This window comes from Astatotilapia calliptera, chromosome 7 (assembly GCF_900246225.1).
Source record: "Astatotilapia calliptera chromosome 7, fAstCal1.2, whole genome shotgun sequence".
Taxonomy (NCBI): Eukaryota; Metazoa; Chordata; class Actinopteri; order Cichliformes; family Cichlidae; genus Astatotilapia; species Astatotilapia calliptera.
The window spans coordinates 61,176,537-61,193,139 of NC_039308.1; the positions used below are offsets into that span (position 1 = coordinate 61,176,537).

General features: G+C 39.2%; 2 protein-coding genes across 3 annotated transcripts; one reads left to right on the top strand and one right to left on the bottom strand.

Annotated features, from left to right (window-relative positions):
* The first annotated feature begins 1,904 nt into the window (after nucleotides 1-1,904).
* On the top strand, nucleotides 1,905-11,919 carry LOC113026995 (F-box only protein 31-like). Its single transcript, XM_026176363.1, has 9 exons — nucleotides 1,905-2,521; nucleotides 3,968-4,039; nucleotides 6,573-6,649; nucleotides 6,761-6,928; nucleotides 7,062-7,136; nucleotides 7,256-7,365; nucleotides 7,488-7,641; nucleotides 9,363-9,730; nucleotides 10,154-11,919. The coding sequence occupies exons 1-9, from the start codon at nucleotides 2,098-2,100 to the stop codon at nucleotides 10,374-10,376; spliced, it is 1,671 nt and encodes a 556-aa protein (XP_026032148.1). The 5' UTR covers nucleotides 1,905-2,097; the 3' UTR covers nucleotides 10,377-11,919.
* Nucleotides 11,920-12,323: 404 nt separating this feature from the next.
* On the bottom strand, nucleotides 12,324-15,925 carry LOC113026988 (liver carboxylesterase 2-like). Of its 2 annotated transcripts, none has more exons than XM_026176354.1 (13): nucleotides 15,637-15,925; nucleotides 15,129-15,321; nucleotides 14,908-15,049; nucleotides 14,454-14,587; nucleotides 14,174-14,327; nucleotides 13,982-14,086; nucleotides 13,783-13,881; nucleotides 13,482-13,625; nucleotides 13,314-13,397; nucleotides 13,083-13,230; nucleotides 12,840-12,989; nucleotides 12,659-12,731; nucleotides 12,324-12,585 (listed from the first exon to the last, which is right to left on the bottom strand). In XM_026176354.1, the coding sequence occupies exons 1-13, from the start codon at nucleotides 15,884-15,886 to the stop codon at nucleotides 12,399-12,401; spliced, it is 1,863 nt and encodes a 620-aa protein (XP_026032139.1). In that variant the 5' UTR covers nucleotides 15,887-15,925; the 3' UTR covers nucleotides 12,324-12,398. The 2 variants fall into 2 exon arrangements, with proteins under 2 accessions (XP_026032139.1, XP_026032140.1); XM_026176355.1 differs by having other exon boundaries at nucleotides 13,988-14,086; nucleotides 15,637-15,922.
* Between the last annotated feature and the right edge of the window lie 678 nt (nucleotides 15,926-16,603).

Here is a 16,603-nt window from a genome sequence, read left to right on the forward strand (position 1 = left end):
ATGTGGAGACACTCACCCGTCTTTCTTAGAAAAAACAAGTGTCTTCTCAGCTGTGTCATTTTTTCCCTTTTTTCTTTTTTGGCCTTTCTTGTTTTCGGAGTAATCCTTGGTGGCGATATCTGTTGGGTGTAGGTATTTCAGAGCTCCGGCTGTTGAGGTTTAACCTTTCAAAATGCCTCTAATCCAGCAAGCGCTAGAAGATGGGAATATAAAGCTCAGTTTAGGCAGGATCAGGGGAAGTTTGTAGATTGTGGCCAAAAGGATTCAAATTATACTCGCCTGCATACATCAAGTGGCTAAGTGGCAGATGTCTAGTTAATGGTGTTTTGAATATGGCAGCATCTGAAGGAAGTGTTTGCTGGTATTAGATGAGTCTATATTAGATACAAACTGCAGGAATGATGACTTATGCTGCATTATTCCTAGAAACAAGTGATCAGAAACATCTCAGTCCTTTCTTCTGATTAACCTCGTATTGTGGTTTATCCTTTAGTTTAGCTTTTACTAAATAAATACAGGACTTTTTTTGAAACATGTGCTTTCATTCATAGTTTGACCTCACTGACATCCCTGAAAGTGAATGGCAGAGAATGGCACCAAAAAGGGCACTAGAGATATTATTTTATTAGTGGATATTATCACATGCTGTTCACCATTGTCTTGTTCATGTATATATGAAGACAGCATGACCACCATTTTCTACAAGGGCGGCAATGCAGTTGGTTGCTCCCAAGATAGTGTGAGATGAATATCTGCTTTTAAGGTTATTATGAGAATGAGAACCTCTTGAATTCTTGAATTTCTGATCTTAAGCATACTACAGGACATGAATAGAATAGTAATGATCTTTAATAATAGGTATATAATAATAATAATATAATAATAATAATAATAATAATAATAATAATAATAATAATAATAATAATAATAATATGTTAATCTGCCTGTAGCAGACTGGTTCCTGCTATATATTAATGTGAAAAAGGGACAACTATGGAAAACATCCTGACTAAACATTCCCCTTCCACTCAAAAGTGGAAACTGCTTAAGGTGCAAGAAGATTAAAATTTCAGTTTTTGGAATTCAGGGTGGCATTTGATTGGTAAATAATAGAAATTTCTTTTTCCCTCACACAAATGGACGGCTAAATCAAAACTGACACCCCGTGTGAAGATGAAAAGTGCCAGTGAGTGAAAGGAAGGGCAGTCCTTAAATAATGTTTGACAGAAAAATGAGTAAAGGACAAAATAACTCAAAAGGCAATCATTGGCGGGGATATGAAGTGAGCTGGGGAAAAGTGAGAAAAGAAATAAAAATAGAAATCTTAGTGATTCGAATCTAACTGGACAGAAATAGTTAATTTTGTCTCTTTTTCACTTAGGAGTGTGAACAACACATTGTACATAACTGCTTTACATAAACTAACTCACAGAAAATATTGTGTTTTACAAAACTATAGTAGAATAACAAGCAATCAATGTTAAATTAGCATTAGAAATAGGTCTTGGTTTAGCAATGCCTGTCTTATAAAGATTGCTGTTTGATCCCTAGTTGAGTGCATGTTGCACAGAGAACAAAAACACCTCCCACCTCGACAAATATACAACCTAAAACATAAATGTTAAAATGCAATTATTGGCTATCAGTTTGGATATTATTCTGCACGGATTCATGCTTATTTTGAATGAAAGCATTTAATTAAGACTAATGTTACTATTTTAAATAACAATAAACTGATCTTTTAGAGGGTGACTTTCTAAGCTTTTCTCCTAACTTAAAAAGGAACCATGTCGCTGCAAACTCTGCAGCTGTGTGACACGAGCTGATCCGTGACCTTTAAACCCTGTGTTAGTAAGCGGTTACAAAGAGCATTGTCTTTCAGGCATAGGCTACCCTTATAAACTTGCGTAACTGCAGGAGATACTGCACACTACCGTCGCTTTATGTTCAAAAGCAACAAACTACGCACTGTACGGGAACATTGTGACGTCAGATGAAATGCCTTTGCCCATGCTCGCGAGGACGAGGAAGGATCAGGCACACTGCAGCTGATGGATGTGTTGTAGTGATGTAATGTTGCCTGTTTGGTAACTACGGATGGCTGTTTGCGCCAGGCTCTGCGGAGTTGGTCAGTCTCGGAGGTGCCGAAGGCGACAGAGGCATAACCAGCAGGATCAAGGCAGCGATTCCGACATGGACGAGGAGGAAGAGGAGCGGATCGTGGGCAAAGGGAGATTCGACGCAGGTGCTTGCGGAGGCCCAGAGCGCGGCGTAGCAGCCACTGCAGGGCCGAGTGACGCTTGCGAATATGGCAGCGGTCGTGTCAACACAGGGGGCTTTCTGGATCGCACGAGCACGGGACCTCCACACCCCCAGTCCTTAGCGGAATTACCACCGGAGCTTTTAGTGGAAATATTCTCCTTGCTCCCAGGAACAACTCTATCAAATGTTGCCCTCGTTTGTAAGAAATTCAGACAACTCCTCAAGACGGAAACCATCTGGAGAAGGCGATGCATTGAAGGTAAATGTAGCAGCCCTGGACGTTTATTGCAATTTAAACATAGAGCGATAACGTAAGACCGAAATATAAAGCTCGGGTCTCTGATCAGAGTGTCCGAGCTTCTTTCTTGTCGTAAGAATTTATGTATCAGCTGATTTCGCGGAAACGAGTTCCCTTAAAAGCATTTCAATTGATCTCTGCGGGAAATATGAAGGAAATTACCCCACCATATCCCAGCTGCTGGCTCTGTAAACACAGCTGCTTAAGAATAGACCATGGCCTGTGACTCTCATTAGGGCCATGTCAGCCATTCTGTCTGGCGGTTTAGACTTTTGATGCAGGCCCTGACCAAGCCCTCTGCGATTATCTTAGGTGACTGCAGATGACAGGGTTCAACAAAGGCGGTTCAGTCACAGCCCATGTAATCATGACGAGCATAAATTGGTAGAGCTGAAGATTCACTTCCGGGTTTCCCAGCTCATTTTCAGTGTTTTGAAACATGCAACGTGCAAAGTTTAAAAATTAATGGACAATAAAAGGCAATTGCAAATGATTAGAAAATTGCAAATTATAAAATAACCCTTTAAATCAGTTGGCTGATTAGGTAAAAAAAATGAGCCACTTAAACATATTTGTGCAATAAGCATTTATTATTTTCTGTCTTTTTTGGGGGTGTGTGTGTTACCAATCTATTAACTAGGAAAATGCAATATAGTAGTGCATCAGTAATAGCCTAATTAAGTCTTAGATGAAACATGAGTGTTGGAATTTCAAAACATCAGCGCGTGAGATAACCTTCTAGTCCTGACTTGACACACATTCAGAATACCAGCTGTTTAAACTAGGAGACATTTTCTTAAATGTCTGGCAGAGAATAACAAAGAGAATAAACATGTCTGTACAGCATCAAAGACAGTAACATGATGACTTTTGGAAAGCGCTTTATAAGCAAGTCGTCATTTCAGTGGCCCTGAGAGACATTACTTGCTGCTCAATAAGAGCAATTAATATCAGCAACAGATGCCACCACTAGTACTTTTACTACACACATACACACATTCTCTTTTAAGGTCTTACTCTATTTATATCTCTCTTTAGTACAAACAGAATTTAGACATCAGAGCAATCTCCAAAAGCATTTCCACTGTCTTATTTTTGGATTTCTGTTGAAACTGTTGCTCATGCTTTTGGCTCTGTGTGCCTGAGAATTTGTGCAATTCAGATCTGGTCAGGTCTGTGTCTGATGACTGGGGTTTAACTTTGCCCTATAAAGTCTTTATTTCGCTGATCTCAATTTAAAGGGGAAAAGACACCAGGAATATCGGAATTGTTCTCACCTCACTGCTTTTTCTCAATTAGATAAATACCAAGGTTATTTATCACATTAATTATAAGTGTGATTATCTTTATAATCAAAGTCATAATCAAACTAAGTTTTGTTTTGTCTTGTTCTTTTTTTCCTTGCAGAGTTTGGCATGAGGGAGGATCTGAGGAAGGTGGAAGCACGAGGAGTGACTAGCCAGGATCTCTATGTTAAACGTTAGTTTCTCAGCTCTCATGTCACATATTCATCCTTCTTTGTCTAAATATAACACAATATAAGACATACAGTGGGGCAAAAAAGTATTTAGTCAGCCACCGATTGTGCAAGTTCCCCCACCTAAAATGATGACAGAGGTCAGTAATTTGCACCAGAGGTACACTTCAACTGTGAGAGACAGAATGTGAAAAAAAAAATCCATGAATCCACATGGTAGGATTTGTAAAGAATTTATTCGTAAATCAGGGTGGAAAATAAGTATTTGGTCAATAACAAAAATACAACTCAATACTTTGTAACATAACCTTTGTTGGCAATAACAGAGGTCAAACGTTTACTATAGGTCTTTACCAGGTTTGCACACACAGTAGCTGGTATTTTGGCCCATTCCTCCATGCAGATCTTCTCGAGAGCAGTGATGTTTTGGGGCTGTCGCCGAGCAACACGGACTTTCAACTCCCGCCACAGATTTTCTATGGGGTTGAGGTCTGGAGACTGGCTAGGCCACTCCAGGAAAAACAGCCCCATAGCATGATGTTTCCACCCCCATGCTTCACAGTAGGTATGGTGTTCTTGGGATGCAACTCAGTATTCTTCTTCCTCCAAACACGACGAGTTGAGTTTATACCAAAAAGTTCTACTTTGGTTTCATCTGACCACATGACATTCTCCCAATCCTCTGCTGTATCATCCATGTGCTCTCTGGCAAACTTCAGACGGGCCTGGACATGCACTGGCTTCAGCAGCGGAACACGTCTGGCACTGCGGGATTTGATTCCCTGCCGTTGTAGTGTGTTACTGATGGTGACCTTTGTTACTTTGGTCCCAGCTCTCTGCAGGTCATTCACCAGGTTCCCCCGTGTGGTGCTGGGATCTTTGCTCACCGTTCTCATGATCATTTTGACCCCACGGGATGAGATCTTGCGTGGAGCCCCAGATCGAGGGAGACTATCAGTGGTCTTGTATGTCTTCCATTTTCTGATGATTGCTCCCACAGTTGATTTTTTCACACCAAGCTGCTTGCCTATTGTAGATTCACTCTTCCCAGTCTGGTGCACGTCTACAATACTTTTCCTGGTGTCCTTCGAAAGCTCTTTGGTCTTGGCCATGGCGGAGTTTGGAGTCTGACTGTTTGAGGCTGTGGACAGGTGTCTTTTATACAGATGATGAGTTCAAACAGGTGCCATTCATACAGGTAACGAGTGGGGGACAGAAAAGCTTCTTACAGAAGACGTTACAGGTCTGTGAGAGCCAGAGATTTTCCTTGTTTGAGGTGACCAAATACTTATTTTCCACCCTAATTTACGAATAAATTCTTTACAAATCCTACCATGTGGATTCATGGATTCTTTTTTCACATTCTGTCTCTCACAGTTGAAGTGTACCTCTGGTGCAAATTACTGACCTCTGTCATCATTTTAAGTGGGGGAACTTGCACAATCGGTGGCTGACTAAATACTTTTTTGCCCCACTGTATAAGAGAAGTAAATACTTTGATAACATAATAAATTCGAACTAAGATAATCTATTTATCGATTTAGTGAAGCAGGTTCATTCCTGCTCATTTAGGTTATTCTGTAAACGGACACTCATATTTTGATGGATTTAATATTTACTGGTTCAAAAAGGAAAAAAAATCTGACAGTCTTTTATATACATATATATGTGTATATATATATGTGTGTATATATATATATATATATATATATATATATATATATATATATATATATATGTGTGTGTGTGTGTATATATATATATATATATATATATATATATATATATATATATATATATATATATATATATATGTGTGTGTGTGTGTGTGTGTGTGTGTGTGTGTGTGTATATGTATGTGTATGTGTATGTATATATATATATATATATATATATATATATATATAGCAGCTGGATAGCATAGTGGTTAGACTACACGCCTTGTGTATATATATATATATATATATATATATATATATATATATATATATATATATATATATATATATATATACACACATATATACATACATACATACATACATACATACATACATATATATGTATATAATATATACATATACATATATAGTCATATATACACATATATATGACTATAAAAACGTGTACACACACTGTATGTACATGGGCCTCTACGTGGAGGCTGCAGCATGATGGGTTACGTGTGGGGTGACTTTTATTGACTTAATCTGCAAGCCACAGTCATAGCAGTGCAATGTAGTCTGCGTTATGGTTATGGTTATTAAAAAATATCCCCTGAGCTTCTTGTGTGAGTATTGAAAATGAAATGGAAAGACAGGTGTGCTGTGTGTGTTGTTCAGAAACTTGGTTGGCAGGAACACCATCAGTTTACACATTTCTTCCCTTTGGCTCATAAACCAAAAGTTGAGTGTTTTTAACATCAACTGGTGTTTGTTTGTTTTTGTCAACCAGACAGTGAGCTAATGTTAAACCTCAAGTGAAGCAGTGCATATAATGATTTGTATGGTGTGTTATTATGCTCTTGTTTTACAGTGCTTTACCCATACAGGCATATTTTGGGCCTATGGCAGCCTGACATTGGCCCTTATGGTGGATTGCTCAATGTTGTGGTAGGTAGTTTTCCTCTTTTGCACAAAACTGCTACATATAGTAAATATTGGTATAAAGGAACATATAATTTAGGTAGTGCAGGTAAATTCTTCAAAATATGTTTCATTCAGGTGGACGGGTTGTTCATCATTGGCTGGATGTATTTGCCACCTCACGACCCCCGCGTGGAGGACCCCATGAGAAGGCGCCCACTCTTCCAGATCCACATGATGGAGAGCAACAAGGCAACTGTGGAGTGCATGTATGGACACAAAGGTCCTCACAAAGGAGACATACAGGTAAGGGTTTACACATTTGAAAAAGCAGAGTGATACTGTCTTTTTTTGACACAAATAGATGATGTTAGTTTGAGTTTAATATCTTATCAAAGTATGTAATTCTCTTATATGTCTTATATTCTGTTATATATAGACAGTAAAGAAGGATGAATTTTCAACAAAGTGTAACCAGACTGACCATCACCGCATGCCAGGAGGCAGACAGGAGGTGGGTCAAATACCTTTACTACCTTTACAGTGTATGCTATCTTTTAAAGCCCATGCATGCTGATGATGGTGAAATTCAGGGACTGTTATCAACTTTTTACGATGTGTGTGTCTGTGCAGGAGTTCAGGACATGGTTGGAGGAAGAATGGGGGAGGACACTGGAAGAAATATTTCATGAGCACATGCAGGAGCTTATCCTAATGAAGTTCATTTATACTAGTCAATATGAGTATGCATTTTTTGTATTTTTTGCTTACGTGCATTTTCTCTGTTGTACTTCCATGTTAAAATGATAATGATTGTAATATGCCTAAATAAACCTGTATGCTTTCATCTATTTTCCTATGACAGTAACTGCTTGACATACCGAAGGATCTACCTGCCACCTGCAAAGCCCTCTGATCTGCTGCAGCCAGGCCTTTTCAAAGGCACCTATGGTAGTCATGGCTTGGAGATTGTCATGCTTAGTTTCCATGGAATGTCTGCAAGAGCAACCAAACTCACTGTAAGTAATAATCATTATTAGTGGTTGTACTCATTTTAAATGAAAGTGATTCTTAAATGTGGGCCCTGCAGCTTAAAATCCCTCAATCTGTTCATGCATTCTTAGAGGAGCAACAAGATATAACATGTTACATTGTGTCTTTTATCTCTTTAATTAAAACTAAGCCAAAATTCTGGAAGTGTGTGAAAAATTAAGTGCACACTTAATGCTTTTGTAGCAACTAAGACGGTAAGTAGTAACCACGTGCTGCTAATTAAAAGCACTTGATTAACTGATCACCAGTGAGTGTGAGCAGCAATCTGCAAAGTAAAATAAGCCATTTCCAAACAATTTCAAGTCCATCATTCTACAATAAGAGAGATCATTCAGAAGTTGAAGACAACAAATCTTTGCAGGAGTCGACATCCTAGCAAATTTACCCTAAGATCAGACCCTGCAGTACTTGCAAGTAAAAATTGCAAGAAACCCAAGAGCTACATCTCAGACTCTGCATGCTTTAGTTAGCATGTTAAATGTTAAAATTCATTACAGCACAACTAGAAAATGACTTAACAAGTATGGCTCTGATTCTAATTCTGATTCTGATGGCATATTTGCAAGGGGTGACAGGAGAATGCCTCTTCTCTCTAAAAAGAACATGTCAGCACAGCTTAGGTCTCCAAAGTATAATTTGAACAAACCACAAGACTTCTGCAACAGTGGGCCTCACTTACTTATATTTGTGTGGAAATGTTTTTGCCATACGCAAAAAATACTTTCACTCTCAAAAGTTCTCACCCTCACCCTCACCTAGGGTCATGAATGTTGGTTAGTGACTGAAAGGATATGAACAGCGGAAATGAGTTTCCTCCGAACAGTGGCTGTGCTTTTCCTTAGTGATAGTATTTTGTTTTCTTTACATCCCTTTTTTGTAATTCTGAGCACTTTGTGTCCAACCAAAAGCCAATATTAATAATAACTATAAGTGTTATTGTTATTATTAGTATCACTAGTAGTAGTGTGCATTTTAAAGACCTTTGTTTAAATTCCTTAGGTGCAGTGCATGGTCAGAGGGACTTCTAAATTTATTCCTAAAGTACCAACAAATTCAGGCACAAAAATTTTCTAAAATCACAGATTTGTGCCTGAAACATTCGTGTGCACAATTTATGCACAGATTTGTGCATGCACACTGTAGTAAATGAGGCCCAATACCCTGTTTGGCCATAATGCACAGCACCAGTTTCAGCAAACACATTCAGCATATCCAGGGTATGAGTTGTCATACATAAGCCATACAGAAACAGTTACTTGAAGTTAATGCTGCTAACATTGGTTTCTGTTGAATCTAGTGTACACTTATTTTTTCACACGCCACTTCTGTATTTTTGTTAAATAAATAAGATGCTGTGTAATGGTATCATGTGGTATTGTTAATCTGAGATAGTCTTTAAATAACATTCAGACCTGGTTAAGACTTGTCGTGTTTTTTTTTTTGTTTATATATCTATATTATGGCTAAAGCACTTCTGGATGGATGCAAACTGCATTTCATTGCCTTGTACCTCTGACATGTGCAATGACAATAAAGTTGAATTCTATTCTATTCTATTGTTTCCCAATTATGTTGTGATACATAAAACCTTAGAACTGAAAATGGGTTTTTCTTTTTCAAGACTGTGGATTTAAATTGCATGTAAATCTACTCATGGTGCATACTCTGATTTTATGGTTTCCTGCAGGGAGATCCCAATGTTCCTGCAGGGCAGCTCACACTGGATGTTAACCTGTGTCGGCCTGTGGTCCTCCCAGACTTGGAGCAACAGTGTAACATTGAGGAGCTGTCACGGCTAGTAATGGGAGTGCATGAGGAAGTACAGAGGGAGCAGGAACAAAAGGAAAATGGCACTTCTGCCACAGGTAGATGTGCAGCTGAAGGGGCCTGTGGTGGTTCCAGCGCAGCAGAGGAGATGGAGTCAGATCACGGTGCTTGTTCAGACAGCTGTGACTCTAGTCACAGTAGCAGATCCAATCCTGAAACACAGCCTTTTGTCTTGCCTATGGGGGTCATGGCTCGCAACGAGGAGTACCCTCGCACCTGCAGAAAATGGTGAGGATTTGGCTAACAGGCTTTTGTTACAGAATTCAAAATATTTTGAAAGGCATTTACCATAAAGGGCAATGATATTAAGGTAATGGTCACAATTAATTCATCAATGAAGGAAAATACTGGTCTTCACTCTTGTCTCCAAAAAGTTCATTCTGTTCATCTGGACATAGCATTTTGTGGGAGAAACGTTTCGTCACTCATCCAAGTGACTTCTTCAGTCGAGACTGAACGCTACGTCCACAAAACGCTACGTCCAGATGAACAGAATCAACTTTTTGGAGATTTACTTTCCTGGATGATTGAGAATGCATCAAGACGTCTTCACTATTGCTTTTAATATCCTGTGCATAGTGTACGTTTATGAACCAGTCAATATATGTAACAAAATGTATTAATCGATGAGGACACGTATCTCTCTTTCAGCTTCTATGGGACAGGCCTGATTGCTGGGCATGGCTTTACAAGTCCGGAGCGCACCCCGGGGCTCTTTGTGCTGTTTGATAAGGACCGGTTTGGTTTCATCTGGCTGGAGTTGAAGTCTTTCAGTCTGTACAGTCGCCTGACGGACAACTTACCTCACGCTCATGCCCCCGACTTGGAGCGATTTGAGGCCATGCTGCGCAACATGCAGTCCTGGACATCCTGATGCACCAAGCTTTAAGTCTCCTCCCACAGTAATAGCCATCATAACAACCATTCTACACAATTACACCTCTGTCTTCTGCTGGCAACGATACTATCATGATTAACTTAAGAGTTTGAAAGGCATTAGGTGTTACCATCTAACTTTAGCTTGTTCCAATCCAAACTCTTTGAAAGGCTGCCCGTGTCACTGTTTGTCTTCACCTAACGTATGACTTTAATCCTCCAGTGCAGCATGATAACAGGTCACAAATTGATTTATTCACTGTAGGACAAAAAAAACAACAAAAAAAAAAGAACAAAGGAATGACACCATTTATTATAGATCAAACTGTATGTGCCTCTGATTCTAAATCCATGTCTGTACTTGGCAGTGCTTGAAGAAGACAAAGGTGTCCAATGTATTCTACTATATAATATAGTATTATACTGAGTTCAGTGCCCAACATATTAAACTGCATGCTGCATTTATTTACACTCATAACCACTATCTGAACCAGTTTTGTTTTCAATAAAGCAGCATGCCTTTTTCCCCCTCAGTTTTTTCCTTTAGAGACATCCAGACTTTAGAAAAGACAGCATCTCAGGTGTTTCTCTTTGCCCGACATTAGTGATACAAGGACAGACGAGTATTAAGTACAACAAACGTGTTTTAAGTTTCATTCATTGTATGGTGTCAAATAGAATTGCTGAATATGTTTTACAAGCGGGCAATTTTCTAACTGTTCACCCGCCGTCTTATCAAACACGGTACTTACATCAACCAGCGTTGGTCAGACGTTTATGTCCTTCAGCAACATCAGACATGCTTACTATCACCACACCTGAATTATGTAAGATGGAAAAAGGAATTGTAATGTGACAACGATAACATTTACATAATCTGGATTTATTCAAAGTATCAGCGTTAGACAGTTTGTGCTTCTGTAACTATGGTATGAAACTGAAGCTTCACTTACCTTTGAAATGTATTGAGTTTGTTCGTTTAATGGCTGACACAGTGTTTGCCTGGCTTTATACCTGCAAAGTTATTCCCTACAGGTTTCCCAGTTGTTTTAAATTCTAGACCTAGTAGCTGAACATTATACGATCTAACAGCGCAGTACCAAGTAAGTGTCTGTATGTCTCATTATGGCCTGATGGTGATGCCCAGTAGCTTTCCTACTCCAAGTGCACTTTTCTGGGCAATATATTGAATCATTTGAAAACCACTGGCCAGCACTTTTATATCAGACTGCAGCTTTACTAATATTTGCAAAAAATAGATATCTGCTAAAGCGTTGTTGTGTTTCCTTTTTGTCCCTCCATTAAATTCCATCTCAACTTTAGTGAATTTGTTTGATAAGTTATTTTCTCTGTAACCCAGCTGTTTGAATAATTTGCCTTTTAAAAGTGTTGCTTTGTACTATTTTAAATGCCATATGCCTGAATTTGTGGAAAACTAAGTTTGACCTATTGAACTGCTCACATCAGACTTCAGGGAGCTTTTCAGCTTAAGCGCTCTTCTCAGTAATGAATAAACAAAAGAGGAAAAAAAAAAAAAAAAAGGAAAAGAACCAGGTTGTCACATCTGTTTATTTCACACCATTTTGCATGTGTATTGTCATCTACTCTCACCCCCAGCCGATCCAGCAAATAGTCACTCCTGCCTGAGCCATTGTTCTGCCAGAAGTTTCTTCCTGTTACAAGGGATTTTCCTTTCCACTGTCACCAAAGTGCTTGCTCATAAGGTGATCATCTGGCTATCTGATTACTCTGAGGCATTTACTTTGCATTATAAAGCACCTTGAGAAAACTGTTGTTCTGATTTGGTGCTATGAAAATGAAATTAATTAAAACACTTTAAACCCCGATTACAAGCAGCAGAACTGAATCGCACATCTATTAACCATAGTTTACTGGCTAGTATGAGTTGTGTGAATGTAGAATGGAAAGGCAGGCAATTAAGTCATAAGTGATTAATTTATGCATTTTATTATTTGGTAATGATATCAAAAACTGACGTAACAGAAGAGATGCGAGTTTTCTACAGCTCGCTGCGTTTTGCATTTTCCTCATGCCGTTTGAGCTTCTCTGGCACGGTCTGAGTCAGGAAGACAAAGCGCTCCTTCTTCAGGTGCTGAGCAGTTACCTGCGTTGTTAAACCAATCGCCAGGTACTTTTCATCTGCTTCATACTTTGGCCAGTGGACAAGGTTGTGCCCATTAGGAGACCTACACGCAGACAGATATACACGATATAACAATGTGGTATTATCTCCCAGTATACTAAAATATGTAAGCTTACCCTGTGCGAGCAAAGTTGCCCCAGTAGCTCATCATGGTTCTGCTCAACTGTTCCTCCTCCACAAAGCATGGATCTAAAGTGATAATCTTGTAAAAAATCCTGCACTCCAACCCCAGAAAACCCCAAAAACTAACAAACCAAATATCTCATGCTCAGATTAAACTTTTTAGGTTTCACTCACGAGGCAGTTTAACGTGGGTAGTTGTGAAGCAAAATCCCATCACTGTAAAAATTTCATCTGTATGATCACTCCCAACAAAGCTCGGTCTTCTTTTCTGCACCATTTTCAAGGAATGCTGGTACTCATACAGGTATACAGGAGCACCCGCTTCTAGAATTAGACAAACAAGTGTCACACTTAGTAAGAGCGGTAAATATGAAATAATTGTTTCTAGATAAATGTGCATTAATCTATAAAAGTTACCTCTGTGCGCATTAGCAGTTTTAATGACTGGAATATTGAATATAATATCTGCAGTAACCTCAGAGAACCCATCTCGGTTTTTCACACGGTTGGCACCGTTTCCAATATATTCATCAATTATCAAATTTTTGATGAATGCATCTTTAGGCTTAAGGAAATAAAGAACACATCAGTGAAAGATGCTTGAGCAGGTTGGGTTCATTTTGTGATATCAGGCAGTGTGTGCTTTACATTGGGATAGAAGAAGGCCATTGCATTGATGACTTGTGCCCGATCCATTCCTTCTGCCCAATTTTGTGGAACACTAATGAATAACTAAAAGAAAGAATAAAAACCTTGCTGCACTTAACATTGCCGGTTTAAACAAAAATAAGATATCAAATTTTGATGGGCACTTACATTTTTTAGCATCCATCCCGCTTCATCATTATTCACACCCATCATGAATGGTACAGTGAGGAGTTCATGTTTACGAAACAGCTCATCCACAGGTTTTGTCAGGAAATGCCCATCAACATTTACAGGACATCTTAACCGTCGGTCCTTGTGAATAAAATGCACAAAAGTAAAAATTCCAATAGCGTAAAACAGTAAAAGATAAGTAAATAAGTAAAAATAGTTCCCTTGAGTTATTTAAGAGACATCATGAGACTGTTCAGCCAATCAGAAATCCACATCAGGTTTCCACCCAGTAATTTACCTTGGTAAAATCCACTATGGTATCAATATCAAGGCTTCTTATGCAATCAGCAAACGTCTTTGTGCTTTTAAGGCTGCAGCCAGATGCATTTGAAACCTCCTGGTGAAAAGATATCAATTTAGAAAAGCAAACCTGTTGCATTATTCTTACTGTTTTACAATGAAAAATGATTAACATCCCCCAGAATAACATAATAAACCTGTGCCTTTAGTAGAGGATAATTTTCCACAAGTAAATCCATTGCAGCTGTGCCGCTCTCAGCAATTGCATGATGAAACAGCCCATCAGACAGTGGTGACAGGAGCTGGTGATTCAAGTAACACATGACATATTAAAGGTTGGTTTCCACAGCAAAAGTTTATATAAAGTTCCTCTAACTGTAGATTCTTACCAGAAGAGACACGCTCACTCCACCAGCAGACTCTCCAAATATAGTAACTAATCCTGGGTCTCCTCCAAAGCTGTGAATGTGCTGCTGGATCCACCTGAGAGCTTCAATCTGATCGAGCAGGCCAAAGTTCCCCGAAATGTGCTCATCTCCGGTGCTGATAAAACAAAGAGTTGAATGGCATACTAAGCTAAATTTAGAGTTGGTGAAGGTGAGCAGTCTTTGAAAATGGAAAAGAACAGGACAACAGTATGTTCTAATTTGGTAACTTAAGTTTATTTACCTGAGAAAACCCAGAAGTCCTAAGCGATACTGGATCAGAACCACAACCACGTCCTGGTAAGCAGCCAGGGCAGATCCATCATATGTTGAAGCTGATCCTACTGTGAGGCCTCCACCATGGATCCAGACCATGACCTGGGGAAAAAAAACAAAAAAAAACAAAAAAAAAACAAAAAAAAAAAAACTCAGATATTTTTGATTCTTCATTCTTATTTTTCTTTCAAAGCAATTTTTGTGCCTGCTAAGCACACTGCATGAGTCTCAATTAATAAGTATTAAATTAATGTTTAAGATAAACAAAAAATATTTGGGTATAAAGGCAAACCCATTGCAACTGGCTCTAAAAGGGGGTGTTTTTTTGTCATATGAAAATCCTTAAAAGGAAACCAACTGTCACTGAAAATTTCTTCAGCAATGACCAGCAAGGCTCAAAACCTACAGCAAAAGGTTCTTACTGGGAGCTGGGCATCATCAGCTCTTTTAGCAGGAGTGTAAATGTTGAGGTAAAGGCAATCTTCAGAGATGTCTGGGATATCAGCCAACAAGAAACCGAGTTTATCAAGCAGTGCCAAAGCAAATCGCTCAGGTTGTATGCACCTGAAAAATAAAAACATTTAATAAATGCTGGATGTTTTTCAAACTGTGTTTTACAACAACTGAAGCACATGTTTCTTACATTGGTGGCTGTTTAGTGGCATATCTTACTCCTTCCCATCTTTCTGCAGGCTGAGGTGGAGCCAGTCTCAAGGAAGGGCCGAGGGGTGGTTTAGCAAATGGGACACCCAGGTAGGCATGGACGCCAGTCTCCTTCCCTTTCACACTCACATACTCACCTTTCAGGCTCCCGAGCTTTGTGTGGACTACAGGCGCTGTCAGGATATTAGAAATCAGTGAGAATCATAACATAAAGCTTCATGATTTATGAAATCTAATATTTCAGATTTCAAAAATACTTATAGTTGTAAAAAGCAGGGGGAAAAAAGAACTACTTATTTATTTGTAGCTTCCATCAAATTACAGTCACCCAGCTATGTGAAGATCAGTAATGAAATACTAGAGCCAGTTAATATAAACCATGTGTGTCCTTGATCCAGTTATGGACATACAGCTGGAGGTGCACAGTCCAGAGATAAACACAAGGGCACAGATGTCATTGTTCATAGAAGCGTTTCACTTTAACTTACCTCTCAGCTGTGTAGCAACACAGAGAAATAAAACGGACATTGAAAACCAGAAATTCAGCTTTGCATTGGACTTCATTGTGGTCTTGATACACATTACAACAATCGGCGACTTTGCAAAAACTAAGTGCCAGGAGAGGCAGTCCGTCCTCATGCAGATTCCTCCGCGTAACTTAAGACTTAATATAGCGTGCAGGGTGTCACGTGATTCCACCAATTTTAATCGACAGAAAAACAATCTCACTTCTTCCATTTAGGATGAGTTAAACGCGGAAATTGTTTTTACTACCTGGATAAATCTATGTGGGTTTTTTTTTTGCGAGGGTGATCACTTTTCATAAAGGTATTTATGAGCAAAAAAAAGGTCGACAGGGGTGGGCAATCTCAGTCCACGAGGGCCGGAGTCCCTGCAGGTTTTAGATCTCACCTTGGGTCAACACACCTGAATCACATGATCGTTACCAGGCCTCTGGAGAACTTCGGGACACGTTGAGGAGCCATTTAAATCAGCTGTGTTGGTTCGAGGACGCATCTAAAACCTGCAGGGACACCATGCCCACCCCTGGTATAGATGCAGTGGCGGTCCTAGCCTGCTTACCTGCATCTTTTGCTCGTTTCTCCTCCTCTTCTTTTCTCTTTTTTCTAAACTGGGGACTTGATGGCTTTGAACTTTTCTTGTCCATCTTCCATTGCTTTTAATTTTGAACTCCAGTATGAACACAAATCCCCCAACCCGACGATCACCACAACATAACCTAACAGACCTACACCTTAGTTCACAGATTCACTTTGTCTAAGGTGTATTTCTAGGATTTCGCACAACCCAGGATTCAAATCATGAATACATGATGGGCTTGGATTTACATCATTATGAATGAAATGTGCTCTATAGATCAACAAACGCAAAAGCACGAATGTCAATGTTCAAAGAAGTGTTTCCTCTTACTCACCGTCCAGGTCTGCAGCAACA